General features: G+C 40.3%; 1 protein-coding gene across 1 annotated transcript; it reads right to left on the bottom strand.

The window, feature by feature from the left end:
- Positions 1–4356: 4356 nt before the first annotated feature.
- Positions 4357–11029, bottom strand: LOC146608836 (NLR family CARD domain-containing protein 3-like). The gene is made up of 2 exons (XM_085348894.1): positions 10756–11029; positions 4357–6131 (listed from the first exon to the last, which is right to left on the bottom strand). Exons 1-2 carry the CDS (start codon positions 11027–11029, stop codon positions 4357–4359), a joined length of 2049 nt encoding a protein of 682 aa, XP_085205020.1.
- Positions 11030–17120: the final 6091 nt, after the last annotated feature.

Here is a 17120-nt window from a genome sequence, read left to right as displayed (position 1 = left end):
GGCTGTGAGACCAGTGCTCAGGGAGCGTCTACAAAGTGCAACACTGAAAGAACATCACACACTCATTTGCTTCCAGCACTTTCACACAAACATCTACTGTCATTATTGTCACCAAACTCTGTGGATCCTTTATTGCAAATTCAAATGGGATCAAATGGTCAGACAAAAGAGGGTTATGAGGAAATATGATGAAATGTTGTGTATTAGCAGCAAGTTATTGAATCATTTTCCTCAGAAACCAAACAAAATGATTGACAAACATGTTTTTACAAACTCAGTGTTGGACTTGGATCAGCAGGATAAGCTGATGTTTAAAGGCATTTGAGTCTCGCTGTATGAGAGTCCAGTTCTTACTCAATATTTATGGATGATGTTCTTTCAGTGTTGCACTTTGTAGACGCTCCCTGAGCCTCACAGCCAGCTGCACATGGACCAGCTGACATTACCCAGCATTAGAGGCGGCTGTAAAAAATTCATGTTCCCATTTAAATGGTTTTAATTTGAATAAAACGATGTTGATTCATTCAATCCTGAATCGATGTTTCATATAAATGTATTTTGCCAGAATCTCAGGTTAAAGCTCACAAACTATTTCAACAAGCAGCAAACAGCTAAAACAGTAAATGAGAGCAGCTAAACACACAAAGATGGAAACACAGAGCGTGGATCGTTCACTCGACGGCACGTACACGGACACGCCGTCGGGGCTGAAAGTGGACAGCTCACAGATCCTGAAGCTGCAGGTTTCATCTGTCTCCAACCAAAACTGAGTGAAGCAGCAGCAAAAGAAGATCCAAACTCTGCTTCACGTTTGATCAATATGCTCATGAATTCTCTCTGACTTTGGCTGTTCCTGCCTGCACAGCTCTCTCTCTCTCAGTGTACTCCAAGAACAGCTTCAAACATCTGTTTCTGCATCATTCACTGTTTATTAGCCACCAGTCTGCTGTTGTGTTCAGTGCTGTCGGCCTCTGACAGTAAAGCCTCATTTCTGCTGTTCCATGGAAACTTTTTAAAATGATGACAGATTACAAACTCTCAGCTGTGTCTGTAATCAAACCTCTGTAACTTTGCTTCACTTCAGCAGCATCAGCTCATGTTCACATGTTGCTTCATGGTTTGCTTCAGTTTTTGATCGACTGCAGAATATTTTGAAGGTTATCTGCTATAAAAAGCCAGAAGAGGAAAATCTGCTTCATGTGTTTCTGTTTGATCCTCAGTGACTTTGACACAAAGGCCTCTGCTGTGATGATCACACCTCTGATCAAGTCTCACAGTGTCACAACTGATAAATGATCAGAGTTAGAATATTTCTGACTGTCTGCTGTGTGCCGTGACCTTTGACCTGCTAAAGACAGTCAGCTGTGGATTATTCATTGTTGTGTCTGATACTTAGAACTGTGAGGAAGAAGCTACACAGTTAATCAGGGTCCCCTCTCTCTGAATCAGGAAAGGTGGGCAGGCCGCGTGTGGGCCGCGGGCCATACGTTGAGTATCACTGTTTGAAATGTGAACATTGTTCTGCTGCAGTCAATGGACTAAACCAGAGAAGAAGAAAACAGACTTTACCATGAAGATCCTCAGTGTGGATCAGTATAATATCAGCCTGATGTCTGCAGTTTAGTGTCAGCACAACTTTCACATCATATTCATCTCAGCACAACTAAAACATGCTGACTGACCTCAGAGTTTCAAGTTTACATCCTGGACTCTCCAGGAAACCACACAGATGCTTCACTCCTGAATCCTGCAGGTTGCTGTAGGTTCCACTCAGGTCCACCTCTGTGGGATACGAGGGGTTGGACTTCAGCGCTGCTGCCAGATAATCAAGGCCAATATCTGACAAACCACAGACACTGTATAAAGAATGAAAGATGTAAGTTTATTAGACAAAGTGCTTGAAATCATTCAGTGTTTCATCATCTGTTCAGAGCTGAAGAAGGTTCAGAATGTAGAAGTTTAGAAAATGGAAACTCCAAACAGCTGAAGCCAACAGGAAGCAGCTTCAAACAAACACAACAAGAGAAAAAACTCTGAATGTTTCACATTAAAGTCGTACATTTCTCATAAAAACAGGACAAAGACTTGAAAAAGTCGTGTTTTTCCTTCCAGGAACCACATGGCTTCACTTTTAAAGGTGAAGTGTGACAGAAATGGACATATTTGAAGTCCAACACCTTTTTCCAGTCACATTATTAAAGCAGACAAACTACAAGCTCATTTTCATTCCAACAAGTCATCTTCTGACCTGGACTAACAACACTGGTCTCTATGTGCAGCTGGCTGTGAGACCAGTGCTCAGGGAGCGTCTACAAAGTGCAACACTGAAAGAACATCACACACTCATTTGCTTCCAGCACTTTCACACAAACATCTACTGTCATTATTCATGTTCCTGCTCCTGCCGTCCCATTTCAAAAGCCTCGCACTTCCGTCCTTTGCGGTCTTTGAGTACGCGGCCCTTGAGGACCGTTAAGGCTTCAGACCCTGAATTGTGATACAGCCAGTGAGTACTTTCATAGGCTGCATCCTCCTGAGGACCCGGCCTGCCCTGTCACACCTGGAGAAGAGAGACACGTATGTGAGAATGCTGTTTGTAGATTACAGCTCAGCATTCAATACCATCGTTCCCTCGAAGCTGGACAGGAAACTGCAGGATCTAGGACTGAGCAGCTCTGAGATGTAACCCTTCTCTCTGGGGCGGAGGCAAGCGGACCATCTCTTTGATTAGAGCTGTGTCTCTAATCAAAGCAGAGATGGAACGATGCCACGTTTTATGTCCGATATCGATATGAATCCAATATAGTCGATTTTATAATCAAACGTTTTTTTAATCTCTTGCTGCATTTTGTATAAATTCATACTCAAGTTTAAACAATCTAAACACTAAAGCTGTTCTGTTATACCTGTCTGCAAAAACACACTGCAGCCAAAACATTAGACAATATTGATCTTTGTATTTAAACTTTTATCAGAACTTTAAATCTAAAGTATTTAAAGTAATATTCAAAAGTCATTTAAATCAGTCTGATGCAGACTTCAAAAACTCTGGTTGTGAATAAAAGAAGTGCAACATCAGCACCAAATAATGTTTCTATTGAACAACTAACACAAACAGGTTGTAGAATGGAGCCTTTTATACTCACAGCTGAACAGAAACAACATCCAGAGTGGAAAACAGTGCAAATAACTGCAAACAGGCTTCATGACACTCATGTTTGATCAGATTCACTCCCTGCTCTCACACACCAACTCCAGACCTGCATTCATCTTTTCCCTCTGAACCCCCCAAACCCTGAGCCACCACCATTGCCCTTTCACTGACTGCCCCACTCCACCATTTGACTCTTAGAACTGAAGACGCTTCTCTCATAAGAGGTGAAACATCTTCAAGGAAACTTAAAGAAGTCCAGACGCTTTTCTTTCCAAGCTTCTTAGACTACGATGACCTGGATGTCTGAGAACCTTCACAGACTGATTTTACAAGAACAACTTGTGTCAAAAATCCCTGGCAGTGCCTCTCTGTCACACACACAAATCACTACAGTTACAAATTTAATAACTTAAAAAGTAAAAAGACCACTTTTGAGCCGTGTCTTTTTGGCCATAACGAATACCAAAAGAACCGAAATTTAATAACATTAAAACCAAACAATAAATGAGCAAAGTAGTGCATGATAAATATAGACAAATACAAAGTGCAATATAGAAACACTGGGTAAAAAGAAAGGAACAATTAAAAAGGAGGATAAAAGATGTGAGCAGTAGTTAAACAGTAGAAATAAATATATAATAAACAAACAAAAATAGATAATAAATGAAAGCCAGGTCTGAAAGGTGAGTTTGGCTTTAAAAGCATGAAAACACACTGCTGTCTTCAGGAAGGCTGCTCCAGTAACAGAAAGTCATCTACATGTGGGTTTAGTTCTGACTTTAGGGACAAGTAAAAAAAACAAAATAAAATAAAAACATCTGTCCAGACAACCTGACAGTCAAAAATATAAACTCAGGAACTTAAAAGGAAAATTGTGCTGACTTTGAACGTCCGCATCAAGATAAACTTACAGATTTAAGAGTCAAAAAGTGTCAAAACGTCTGTATCCTTACCTGAGAGTTTCAAGTTTACAGTCAGGACTCTTTAGTCCAACACACAGCAAATCCAATCCTGAATCCTGCAGGTAGTTCGAGCTCAGGTCCAGCTCTCTCAGATGATTGGATGGGGAGCTGAGAATTTCAGACAAAGCTTCAAAGCTTCTTTTTGAGAGTTCACAATCTCTCAGCCTGAGGAAGAATAACAATGGAGACATATTCTTTTATTCATCTTGCATTATTAAACATATTTGTTCATAGATTCACTTACAGCACTTTCTTGGAGGCTTTGACCACTGGCAGCAGCTTCAACAATGCCTCCTCTGAACGGGAGTATTTCTTCAGGTCGAACTCATCCAGATCTGATGACAGTAAGATGAAGACCAGAGCCGACCACTGAGCAGGAGACAGTTGATCTGTGGAGAGACGTCCTGATCTCAGGGACTGTTGGATCTCCTCCACTAGAGAACGATCATCCAGTTCATTCAGACAGTGGAACAGGTTGATGCTTTTCTCTGCAGACAGTTTCCCACTGAGCTTCTTCTTGATGTACTGGACTGTTTCCTGATTGGTCTGTGAGCTACTTCCTGTCTCTGTCAGCATGCATAGAAGATCCTGATTGGTCTGCAGTGAAAGACCCAGGAGGAAGCGGAGGAACAAGTCCAGGTGTCCATTTGGACTCTCTAAGGCTTTGTCCACAGCACTCTGGTAGAAGTCTTTTACAGTAAGTGTTTTCTGGAAGATTTTAAAGCGAGGAGATTGTTTCTTAAGCAGGTTGACTCCAGAGTTGATGAAGGTCAGATAGACATGAAGAGCAGCAAAGAACTCCTGAATGCTCAGATGGACGAAACAGTAAACGACACCGGTGAACATGTGACACTCATCAGCTTTAAAGATCTGTGTGAACACTCCTGAGTACACTGCGGCTGCTCTGATATCGATGCCACACTTTGTCAGGTCTGATTTATAGAAGATCAGGTTTCCTTTCTGCAGCTGATCAAAGGCCAGTTTTCCCAGACACTCAATGATCTTCCTGCATGAATCTGTCTCAGCTCCTCCATCATACTTGATGTCCTTCGTTTTTAGGTGAAATAGCACAAGGCGTAGGTAGAGCTCTGTGAGAGTCTTAGGCAGATCTTTGCTCTCTTTGTTCTTCATGACAAACTCCAGAACTGTAGCAGTGATCCAGCAGAAGACTGGGATGTGGCACATGATGTGGAGGCTTCGTGATGTCTTGATGTGGGAGATGATGCTGCTGGCCTGCTCCGAATCTCCGAATCTCTTCCTGAAGTACTCCTCCTTCTGTGGGTCAGTGAACCCTCTGACTTCTGTCACCATGTCAACAATGTCACAAAGGATCTTATTGGCTGCTGCAGGTCGTGTGGTTATCCAGAGGCGAGCAGAGGGAAGCAGTTTCCCCCTGATGAGGTTTATCAGCAGCACATCCACTGAGGTGGACTTTCTAGGGTCAGTCAGGATTGCAGTTTTGTGGAAGTCCAGAGGAGGTCGACACTCATCCAGACCATCAAAGATGAACACAACCTGGAAGTCTTCAAAGCTGCAGATTCCTGCTTTTTTGGTTTCAGTAAAGATGTGATGAACAAGTTCCACCAAGCTGAACTTTTCCTCTTTCAGCAGATTCAGCTCTCTGAAAGTGAATGGAAACATGAACTGGATGTCCTGGTTGGCTTTGTCTTCAGCCCAGTCCAGAGTGAACTTCTGTGTTAGGACTGTTTTCCCAATGCCAGCCACTCCCATTGTCAGCACTGTTCTGATTGGTTTATCTCTTCCAGGTGGGAGTTTAAAGATGTCTTCTTGTCTGATGGTTGTTTCTGGTCTGTCTGGTTTCCTGGATGCTGTTTCAATCTGTCTGACCTCATGTTCATCATTAACCTCTGCAGTCCCTCCCCCTGTGATGTAGAGCTCTGTGTAGATCTGACTCAGGAGGGTCGGGTTTTCTGTTGTAGAAATCCCCTCGAGCACACACTGGAACTTCTGCTTCAGGTCTGACTTGAGTTTGAGCTGACACTCAGTGAGAATCTCTGCATGAATAAACAGCAAATGACACAAATGAGAAAACTGCATTCTGGTTACTGTGGTTATGTGTTCAGTTCACTGGACTCTTGGTGTCATGATCCGAGTGAGTCTGAGTAACTTTCCACAGCATCAGCTCTCCTCCCCTGGGTGGAGCCCTCCTCACTCCTCCCTGCTCCTCACCTGTTGCCAATTACTCCGGCAGTATTTATGAGCAGCACTCACAATGAACCTTCTCCAGATTGTGTGCTTAGCACAGTCAGTTCTCTGCCTCACATTTTGTCTTGTGCTCCTCAGCTTGTTTCGCGTAACCCTCTTTTCCTGTTCCCTAGTCGGCACCTGGATACATCTTCCAACTCTCGCCATAAGTCACGCCTCAGGATTCTGGCCTGCCACTGCTGGGAAAACTCACTCTTGCAAACTGCCATCCTCACCTGCCTGCCTCCCTGTGCACCCACATCTCACTCTGTACCCAGATTTAATTCATCTCCTCCTCCAGCTGATCTCCACCTGCAGCCACGTAACACCTCTTAGTTTTTAAATCTTGGACTCATTCACTACACTGTGGACCACTCTGATTATTATCTCCTTTGTTCCAGTGATCCTGGATAGTTTCTATTCGCCCGATTCTGCCCCTGTTGTTCCTTTGACCTGCCTCAGCTTATGTTCTGGCCTCAGCTCTGCACTTCTCATAATACCTCGCTTGCTGTTGAATTTAGCCGTGATTCAGCTTTCTCCGTCAAGAAATCTAGTAAAATACATTTCTGTTAAAAGTCACTCAGCCTCCGTTTTTTGGTTCTGTGCTTGACTCCATTCCTTTTCATGAGCCATTGAGCCCTGACACTTGGGTTATAACTAGACTTGTAGTCAAGACCGCCTAATCCGAGACCAAGACAAGACCAAGACCAGAGGGTATCGAGACCAAGACAAGACCAAGACCAAGTTGAGACGAGACCAAGACCGAGACGAGACGAGACCAAGACCAAGACCGAGACAAAAAAAGTCTTTAAACTGCAGCCAGATGCTATTCTATATACATATGCAGGACACCTTAAACTAGTTTTTTAATTAAGCAACAAGGCAGAACAAAGTCGGGCCTGTATCAAGACACAGGGACTAAACCCCAATTCAACCAGACCCAGAACTGATCTGGAATTAAAACAGGACTACAACAGTAACCAAGACAGAACCAGAATCAGAACTAGATGATAGTAGCACTAAAAAATCATCATAGACCTGCACTACACTTATTTTTTAATTCTACCAAAGTACAATATTTAGATTGAGAAAAGTTTATATAATTATGTAGCCTTGTTGTGCAAACGTAATAAATATAGAATTTGAAAAGTAACAAATGGTATCTAAAAAGAAACACTAGGTACTAGATACATGTTCTGATGAGTTTTGGCAAACAACCATTTGACTAACATGTGTGTCTCACCTGCTCTTGTTCATCTCTGTTCTGTCCTCATTCTCTCTCTCCCTCTCTGCTCCTCTCTCTCTCTCTCTCTCTCCCTCTCTCCCTCTCTCTCCCTCTTTGTGCTGACAATCAAGCCAAACACCAACATCATCAACTATACAGTTGAAACCACATATTTATGTACTCTTCAGATAAAAACACAAACACTTTTTAATTGTAACATCAAATCAGACTAAATGTTTATTTTTTTAGATTGATAAATATAAAAAACATATTTGTTAACTTTAAGAGTAAAGAGAGAAACTATCTGTATTTCTTAATAGCAAATGGCACCAAATTGTATTCAGATTGAGCCACACTTATGGAGCTCCACAGTTCTTTTCCTGGTGTTTTGGTTGATATCTCTTGATTTTCCCATGTCAAAGAAACAGGCTCTGTGTTTTGCCTTATATGCATCCACAGCTGTGCCACCAGTTTACTCACATGGACTCTACTAACCTATCAGAAGCTTCTTCAGCTCAGAATCGAATCGTCTGGAGTTTCTTATTAATTAACAATAAACTTAGTGTACATGTACTCCTAAATTTGATGAAAGTGATTAAAATAGACAGCTCCCTCTTTTTATTCTGACATTTAACTAATTCAAAAGATATTTCAACATTTATTTATCTAAAACAAAAGTTTACTCTAAATTGATGTTTAACAGTAAAAAAAAGTTTTTATGTTTTCTCCATAAAGTGTATGTAAATATCTGGTTTCAAATAACCTCCTGTGTACACATGAATATCTGCTCTTTGGGTTGGTTTGATTAAAATGGGACCAGCAGCAGGTTTAAGGTTGTACATTAAGATTGTGTACATCAGTACACAATTGAAACCGATTTAGAGAGTTTGTTTAGCCGTGGAGGGTAACAACTGAAAATATGAAATGTAAATCTCTAAAGAAACAGCATTGTTGCTGTTCGGCTTTTCATTTCGCCATTTGTTGATTCACTCGAAGAGCAAGTAACGCAACCAAGTGATCAGTTTGATATCAATCTTTTGTGATACACCGTCATATTTACATTATTAGTTCAGTACGAATGATTTGCTTTGGTACCTGGTCAAACTTAAGCTGTCCTCTGTCTGCAGCAAACTCGCAGCCAGCAGCTTCTCCCCCCTGGCTCACATGGGTGCTGTGCTCAGTCGCCTAGTGCCTGAGCTCGGATCATACCAAAATTAGGGGGAATTTACGACGGTGCGCTCTGTGCTTCGTGTGTTGTTTTTGTTTTATACAGTTGTCAGTCAGGCATCTAACTAACAAATTACACTCCAAAAGACCCCATGCTTCTGAAAAAATGACCCGGGCTTAAGCCCAGTAAGCCACCCCCCCCCGCTCCGCTCCGCTGATGGTTGACTCCAAATCTCCCGAACACTATGTCGATTTGAGAACGCAAGACCGAAACAGCGAGACCGAGACCGAGACCAAGACAAAAGTCCGTCGAGACCAAGACGAGACCAAGACCACGTAAAAGTGGTCTCGAGACCGGTCTCGAGACATCCAACTCTAGTTATAACTGAGGGCAGGTTTTATAGAGACACATTTGATTTAATTGTGTTTATTTATACAGCACCAAATCAATACTAGCAACATTTCACATATTACATAAACAACACTATGGAGCCAGTAATGAATAAATATGTAGAATAAATGAAAGAATTTCAAGTATAAACGTTTTTTTTAATTCCTCCAAATAACAACAACAGTCACCCCAATGTGCTTTATATTGTAAGATAAAGAACCTACAATAATACAACAGAAAAAAACCCAACTATCTTTTTGGGTCCTGAAAACTGAAGGCTCTGCCTCCCATTCTACTTTTAAATACTCTGTGAACAACAAGTAGGCATGCAGAGCGAGAGCGAAGTGCTCTAATAGGGTGATATGGTACTACAAGGTTATTAAGATAAGATGGGGCCTGATTATTTAAGACCTTGTATGTGAGGAGCAGGATTTTGAATTCTGGATTTAACAGGAAGCCAATGAAGGGAAGCCGATACAGGAGAAATCTGCTCTCTCTTTCTAGTCCCTGTCAGGACTCTTGCTGCAGCATTTTGGATTAACTGAAGGCTTTTCAGGGAATTTTTTGGACTTCCTGATAATAATGAATTGGAGGTAATAAATGCATGAACTAGTTTTTCAGAGTCTCTCTGAGACAGGATATTTCTAACTTTAGTTGCACAAATGGAAGAAAGCAGTCTTACATGTTTGTTTAATATGTGCGTTGAAGGACATGTCCTGGTCAAAAATGACTCCAAGGTTCCTCACAGCGTTACTGGAGGCCAAGGTAATGCCATCCAGAGTAAGAATCTGCTTAGATACCATATTTCTAAGATTTTCAGGGCCGAGTACAATAACCTCAGTTTTATCTGTATTAAGAAGCAGAAAGTTAGCGGCCATCCAGGTCTTTGTGTCTTTAAGACGTTCCTGCAGTTTAATTGGTGTGTGTTATCTGACTTCATGGACAGATGGAGCTGGGTGTCATCAGCATAGCAGTGTAAATGTATGCTATGTCTTCTAATGATGCTGCCTAAGGGAAGCTTGGTAACTGGAGCGTTGCCAGCAGAAGGCTGAAGTGGAATCTCCAAGAAAGCTGCAGAAGAAAAAACATGAGCTGAAATGGTGGATTTTAGTCATATAAGGAGAACTGTGGCTTTCCTCCAACCTTTGACCAATCACCTTAGTGTCCTGTTTATCAACCATAATAAAAAGCATTTACTGTCTGGGCATTTTTTTGTTTGGGTCTCCAAACAGCAGAAAGAAATGGCAGCCATTTTTTTTAACTTTACCTTCAACTGGTAAATAGATTTAAGAAATAGCACTTTGATCATATTTGTGACGTGTCCCAAACTGTTGTTGTCGCCTCATTTATGTTGATAAAACAGCTCTAAAACCAATCTGACAATATAAATCTGTAAAATGGGCAGAAAACCTGCTGCTGGTCCCATTTTAATCAAACCAACCCAAAGAGCAGATATTCATGTGTGTACACAGGAGGTTATTTGTGCAGATGCATAAAACACAAACTGTTGGCTTTCTGCAGTCTCTCACTCCTGAAAGTGTTGGCAAGTGTTTTGGATTTATTATTTATATGGATTTTAATGGCACCTGTGTAATGTTAACTAATGTTTTTATTGTTTATGTATTTTTTGTTTAGTCATTCCCTGACTTACCTGTGGGTTCTGGGATGGTTTTATTTAAATTCTCCAACAGATCATTCTTGTTTATCCTCCCCAAAAGATTTTTAGTGACTTCAAAAGTGTTGATAGAGTAGGTATCAAACATCAGATCCACTATGTCCGTCCTCTCTGCATTCTCCAGTTCACTCACTGGGATTGCTGGTAAACCTTCTACAGACCCGTTCTTCAGATGCCACTTAAATTCTTCAAAGTCATCACGTCCCAAATCCTTCAAAGTCCCCAGAAGGATTTCTTTAGGTGTCGTCATCTTTTACCCTGTAAGGACCCGATAAACAAAGACTGTAACAACAGCTGGAGAGGTAATTGTCTGATTTATCATAATTTAACTTGATTCTAACAGCAGTTCATCACAATAAATTTCTTAGGCTCAGAATGCAACAAAATTGCATATAAAGAAGCACATAGAGAAGTATCCAAGTAACACTTTGCTACAATATAAAACAAACTATTATAAATAAAGAAAATATATAAACTAAATATATACACTACCCGTCAAACGTTTTAGAACAGCCCAATTTTTCCAGTGTTTTCGTCACGGTTTGCGAGCCGTGTGTAAATTATCAAAGGACCCTTTATGCAGGCAGCTCAGATGCAAGTGAGTTTATTCATCACATGGTGATACAAACAGAAATGGCGAAGGTGAGCATGGAAACTAAGCAAAAACCTAAAAACTAATAGTACACGAATATGAAGAAGTACACGAAGGGAAGACGAAAACACGGAACACAAGGGGTGGGAGCAAAGCACCACAACACATCACTATATAGACAGTTACACAGAGGGAGACACAGAAGGCAACAACACAGGGCAGAACAAATGGACAGAGAAGACTAAACACAGAACAGAGTGCACAGAGAAACAAGGGGGACAGGGAATCAAAACCTAGGAAGCATAGAATAACTCACAAACGAAACTGACATAACACAAAAATCACAAAGAACTGAAACCACTAGCTCAGGAGACCCAGGACCCTGACAGATACACAGACAAACCAGCAACTAACAGAGGCAAACACAAGGTTTAAATACACAGAGGGATAACGAGGGAATGAGACACAGAAGGAAGACACAGCTGGGAGTGATTGACAAGACGAGACAGAGGAAACGCAAACTAAACACACTGACATGAGACACGGACCTTCACAACAAAGCAGGAAATAGAAAGACTGAACTTAGAGGTACAACAAAACACAGAACCAAAACGTAAGAATAAACAAAGATACATCATGAAATCAAAGATTAACAATACAAAACAGAAAACACTGAGTCACAGACCCAGGATCGTGACAGTTTTATTGAAAATATCCTTTTTATTTCTCATTGCACTCTGAAATGAAAGCATAGTACAAATAAGCAGTTGGAGTTAAAAATAAATCATGAAACACATTTATAGACCAAAGTTTATTCTAAACGTTTGACTGAACACACCCGTGGCTTCTGTCTACAATAGAAATCAAATATTCTCCCATATCTGTAGCAGATGTTCCCGTAAACGTGGACCTTGTAATAATAATAATAACTTTATTTATGAAGCGCTTTCAAACAAAGTGCTGTACAACTAAAGAGATAAATTAAATAAAAGCGATACATAGCAATACAGGTAAAAGACACAATACAAGTTAAAAACAATAAAAATGTAAAAACTAAAAGCCATAGAATTAAGACATGTAGGATCGGGTGAACAAATGTGTCTTCAACTTGGTTTTAAAAACCTCCACAGAGCAGCCTGCCGAATATCTTGTGGGAGGTTGTTCCACAGAAACGGGGCATGAAAAGAAAAAGCTCTCCAATTGTCTTTTTTCTGGCTCTAAGAACTTTTAGAAGACCAGAGTCCTGAGATCGGAGAGCACGAGATGGAACATAAAGGTGTAAAAGGTCGGAGAGGTATGAAGGTGCCAATCCGTTTAAAGCCTTGTAGGTGAGCAGCAGGACCTTAAAATCTGCTCAAACCTGACAAGGTAGCCAGTGAAGAGATCTCAGAACAGGGGTAATGTGCTCAAATTTCCCAGTTCTTGTTAAAATGCGAGCAGCTGCATTTTGCACCAACGCCAGAATCTCAGGTTAAACCTCACAAAACTTTAACAACCACCAAACAGCTGAAACAGTAAATGAGAGCAGGAACACGGATTCTGCACAAAGACGTAAACACAAAGCTCAGAGCCGCCGACACATCAGAATCAGTGAGATGTCGCCTTTCTCACCCGATGGCACGGACACGGTCGGGGCTGAAAGCCGACAGCTCGCTGATTCTGATGTTTCGGCGGCTCCGAGCTTTGTGTTTACGTCCTTTTTACGCTGATTCTAAAGCTGTTAGTTTTATCTCTCTCCAAACAATATTGACTGAACCAGCAGCAAAAGAAGATCCAAACTACGCTTCACATAAACATCGTCATGAACTCACTCTGACTTTTGCTGTTTTGCTTCCACCAGGATAAAATCACACGTCATGCACAGCTCTCTCTCTCTCTCTCCCTCACACACAGTTTCCTGTCTAAAAATCTGTTTTCTGCATTATTCGCTTGCTTGTTACGCACAAGTCTACAGTTGTTTACAGCGCTGTCGGCCGCTGTTTTTTTCCTTTTACTTACTTCCGAAAAGAAAACCTAATTTCTGCCGTTCAACAGGCTTCTGAACAAATTTAAACTTTTTAAAATTATGCAAATTGCAAAACACTGTGTCTGTCATAAAACCGCTGTAACTTCAGAGGTATTGTTCATATGTCGATTAATGGTTTTCTTTCGTTTTTGATCTACTGTAGAATATTTTTATAAAACCACCTTCATGTTTTTCTGTTTTATCTTCAGCTACTTTGACACAAAGGCCTCTGCTGTGATGCTCACACCTTTGATAAAGTCTTGCGAGTGTCAGCTTCCTTTTTATAGATACAAAAATATGTAAATGTACTGATCTGAATTATAATATTTCTGACTGTCTGAGGCAAAATTTCCCAGATTCAAATCGAATTGAATCGAATCGTGGATCGAATTGATTCAGGACCTTGTGAATCGGAATCAAATCGATTCTAGAATTCAGTGACGATACCCTGCCCTATTTGCGACCATGTCAACATCCAGTCCAGGCTTTTTCAAGATTGGTACTACCACAGCTGATTTAAAACATTCAGGAAAGACTCAATGAAGTATTTAAAAGAAACAGGTTGTAGGGTCCTAATGCTGACCACAGTTCCTTTATAGCCCAGGCTGGTAGAGGATCCAAAGAACAGGTTGTACATCGAGCTGCTTTTACAACCTTACTTAATCCAGAAAGGGAAATAGAGATGGACCGATGCGATATTACGTATCGGTCCATCTCTATTTCTATTAATTTACGTCAGTATCAATACTGATTTTGTATGTATTTTGAAGGATTTGAACCAAAGGCAAAAAATACCATGAGCAAAAAATGGCAGTCATGATTATAAAATAGGGAGTTTTTTTTTTTTTAACATAGGTTAAACTCTTTAAATAAAACAACAAGTTTATGAGCTTTCTTGTTATTCACAAGTTTCAGCGATTTAGCCCAGAGTTTAAAGTCATTCAGCCTTCTGTTTATACATGGTTTAGCTTTAAAGTATCTGCATTTGTGAAGAAAAATTTTTCCCATTAACAAAATCGTCCTAATCAACAGGTCAAAATCTGCATTCTCAGCAAGTATTCCAAATTTTATTACTGTCACCGTCAAATGTGGTAACTGAATTCTCCTGGACTGTAGCCAGCTCCACATGTCAGTCCAGAAGGAGTGCACTGATTCACAGTAGAAAAACAAGTGATCCAGACTTTCAATATCATTTTCACAAAATGTGCAGGCGTTCACATCTAAGTTAAATTTCCGTCTTAAGAATTCATTGGTTGGATAAACCTCATTAATGATTTTAAAGTGAACCTCTTTTACTTTAGGGGAAAGAGGAAGTGAAATATACTTTTTTCTTATCGCCTTAACCTCCATGGTCTCAAATTCTTTAAGGATATAATTTCTTTTAACCGGATTAGGGCAAATGTCGTTGATCAAAATATTCCTGATCACCTTGTTTGTAAACCTGCTGTCACCAAATTCAACTCCAGCTATGCAGAGCTGCCTCAGTCCAGGAGAAATTTTAGACTGCACAATATCTTCTTTTATCATTGATCTCAAAGGGACTGGGATGGCTTTCACTAGGGATTTATATCTCTTAGCAGTACATCTTACATCAAATTTCTCACAAAACGTCTCATGTTTTAATAAGACCCCATTATCATCCATAAAATGAGCTACAGCCCAAATCCCTTAAGATCTTCCAGTAGAGAAGGACCTGCTGATGGAAAGCTGAGAGTTTAACAGGTAACGAACTGCAATCAAAGTCACAACGTAACAAAAAGTCTATTCCACCCATTTTGCCAAAAATCACACTGGGAATAATGTTCCAAAAGGAATTTTTGTTCCTAATGAAAGATCTTAACCATTTCAGTTTTAGTACACCATTCATAACATCAAAGTCAATGGCATTAGCCCCACCCTCTTCATAATTCTTAATCATATCATTTTTCTTTATATAATGACATTTGTTCCTCCATATGAACCTAAAATTAAGATTATTTATAGATTTAATTAGTTTTGGAGATATGGGCAGAGAAAAGGCTGGATAGATTAGTCTGGACAGACTGTCCATTTTGGTTAGCAAGATTCTCCCAAACAGAGTTATGTCCCTTTGCAGCCACCTGTTTAAAATAGACGTACACTTTTCTATATTGGCACAGATATTCTTATTTTCAGTTGATGTCTTATCCTTGCAAATTACAATGCCCAGATACTTCACCTCTTTTTTTATCTGTATATTATTTATTGCTTGCAGGGGACACTCATGCAGAGCTAGAATTTCTTATTCATTAATATTCAGCTGTAGGCCAGAAGCTTTGGAGAAGTGGTTGATCACCTGCAAGGCTAAAGGAATCTGGTCCTCATTTTTTAGAAACAGGGTGGTATCATCTGCGAGCTGACTGATTCTTATCTGTTCACCCATCACAGTTAACCCCTCAATGTGACTGTTTTTAATCAAAATAGATAACTCAGCAACCATGATGAACAGAAGTGGTGAGCTGCTACATCCCTGCCTTATCCCTCTATTAACCTCAAACCTTGAACATGTACCATGTTCTAGCAAATCAAATCAAATCACTTTTATTGTCACATCACATGTGCAGGCACACTGGCACAGCACATGCGAGTGAAATTCTTGTGGGCGAGCCCCACAAGCAACAGAGATGTGCAAACACAACAACACAAACGAGCAAAATACAAGAATGGCCAACCTGAAACTAATAAATATATGTACAATATATAATAGTGTATGCATTTCTGGATGTGTATACTAAATATTTTCCTACGTGTGTGTGTGTGTGTGTGTGTGTGTGTATACACATTTTTACAAATTAAATAGTAAAAAAAATAATAATAAAATATATAAAATATACAGAGTTGAATATGTGCAAAACAGAGCTGTTAATGTCATTATATAGCATCTCTATAACATTGATAAATTCCTGTCCAAAACCAAAAGACTGCAGAGTTTTGAATATGAACGTATGTTCAACTGAGTCAAATGCTTTGTAAAAATCTAAGAACAGGATGTATCCTCTCTCTTGTGTCACGATGAGTTGTGTGGCTGTCAGTGGCTGGACCCACGTGCAGGACTCGGAGACAAAACATTAACTTAAACGACAGCTTTATTTGCTGGTGAGTCACCCTTGGCGATACATAAACAACAACTTAAACTAACTAGACTGGAGATGCTGAAGGTAGACGACAACGAATACACACACAACAAACGTGGAGGACGCAACAACTGGCAGAGAAAAACACAGGGCTTAAATACATACTGAGGTGATTAGGGAATGTGAAACAGGAGGAGAACACAGCTGGGACTCATCAGACATGACAAGACAAGGGGCGGCAAAACTCAACACATTGACATAGTACACAGACTTTCAAAGTAAAACAGGAAACTGAACAGACGTGGACTAAACTAGGGGATACAGTGACAGAACAAGAGACACACTGACAGAGATGACTGTATACTAACAGAAGTAACACAGAACCACGACCTAAGAAGGAGAACACAAGAAATGCCAAGGACCTAGGGAGTTAGGAATACTAGCGACAAAAATCAAACCCAAGAGAATCAAAACACATCATGAAATCAAAGATAACTAATACAAACAGAAAAACACTGAGTCCACAGACTCAGGACCGTGACATCTTGGATTATTTCACTGTACTCAAGGAGGTCCAAAACCAGCCCAATATTGTTATGAATTAGTCTTCCTTTCAAAAAACCTGATTGTGTTTCACTGATAATGTTTGAGA

This window comes from Diplotaxodon limnothrissa, linkage group LG23, assembly GCF_057381915.1.
Source record: "Diplotaxodon limnothrissa isolate DT_005_m linkage group LG23, D_limnothrissa_male_GT1.1, whole genome shotgun sequence".
In the NCBI taxonomy this organism is placed as follows: Eukaryota; Metazoa; Chordata; class Actinopteri; order Cichliformes; family Cichlidae; genus Diplotaxodon; species Diplotaxodon limnothrissa.
Note: the sequence above shows the minus strand (reverse complement) of the source record. Positions and strands in the feature narration are given on the sequence as shown.

Coding starts and splice junctions, on each gene's coding strand:
- LOC146608836 (XM_085348894.1), bottom strand. CDS start 11,029: ATGACGACACCTAAAGAAATCCTTCTGGGGACTTTGAAGGATTTGGGA. Junction 6,132..10,755: donor AACCATCCCAGAACCCACAG/GTAAGTCAGGGA, acceptor TTATTCATGCAG/AGATTCTCACTGAGTGTCAG.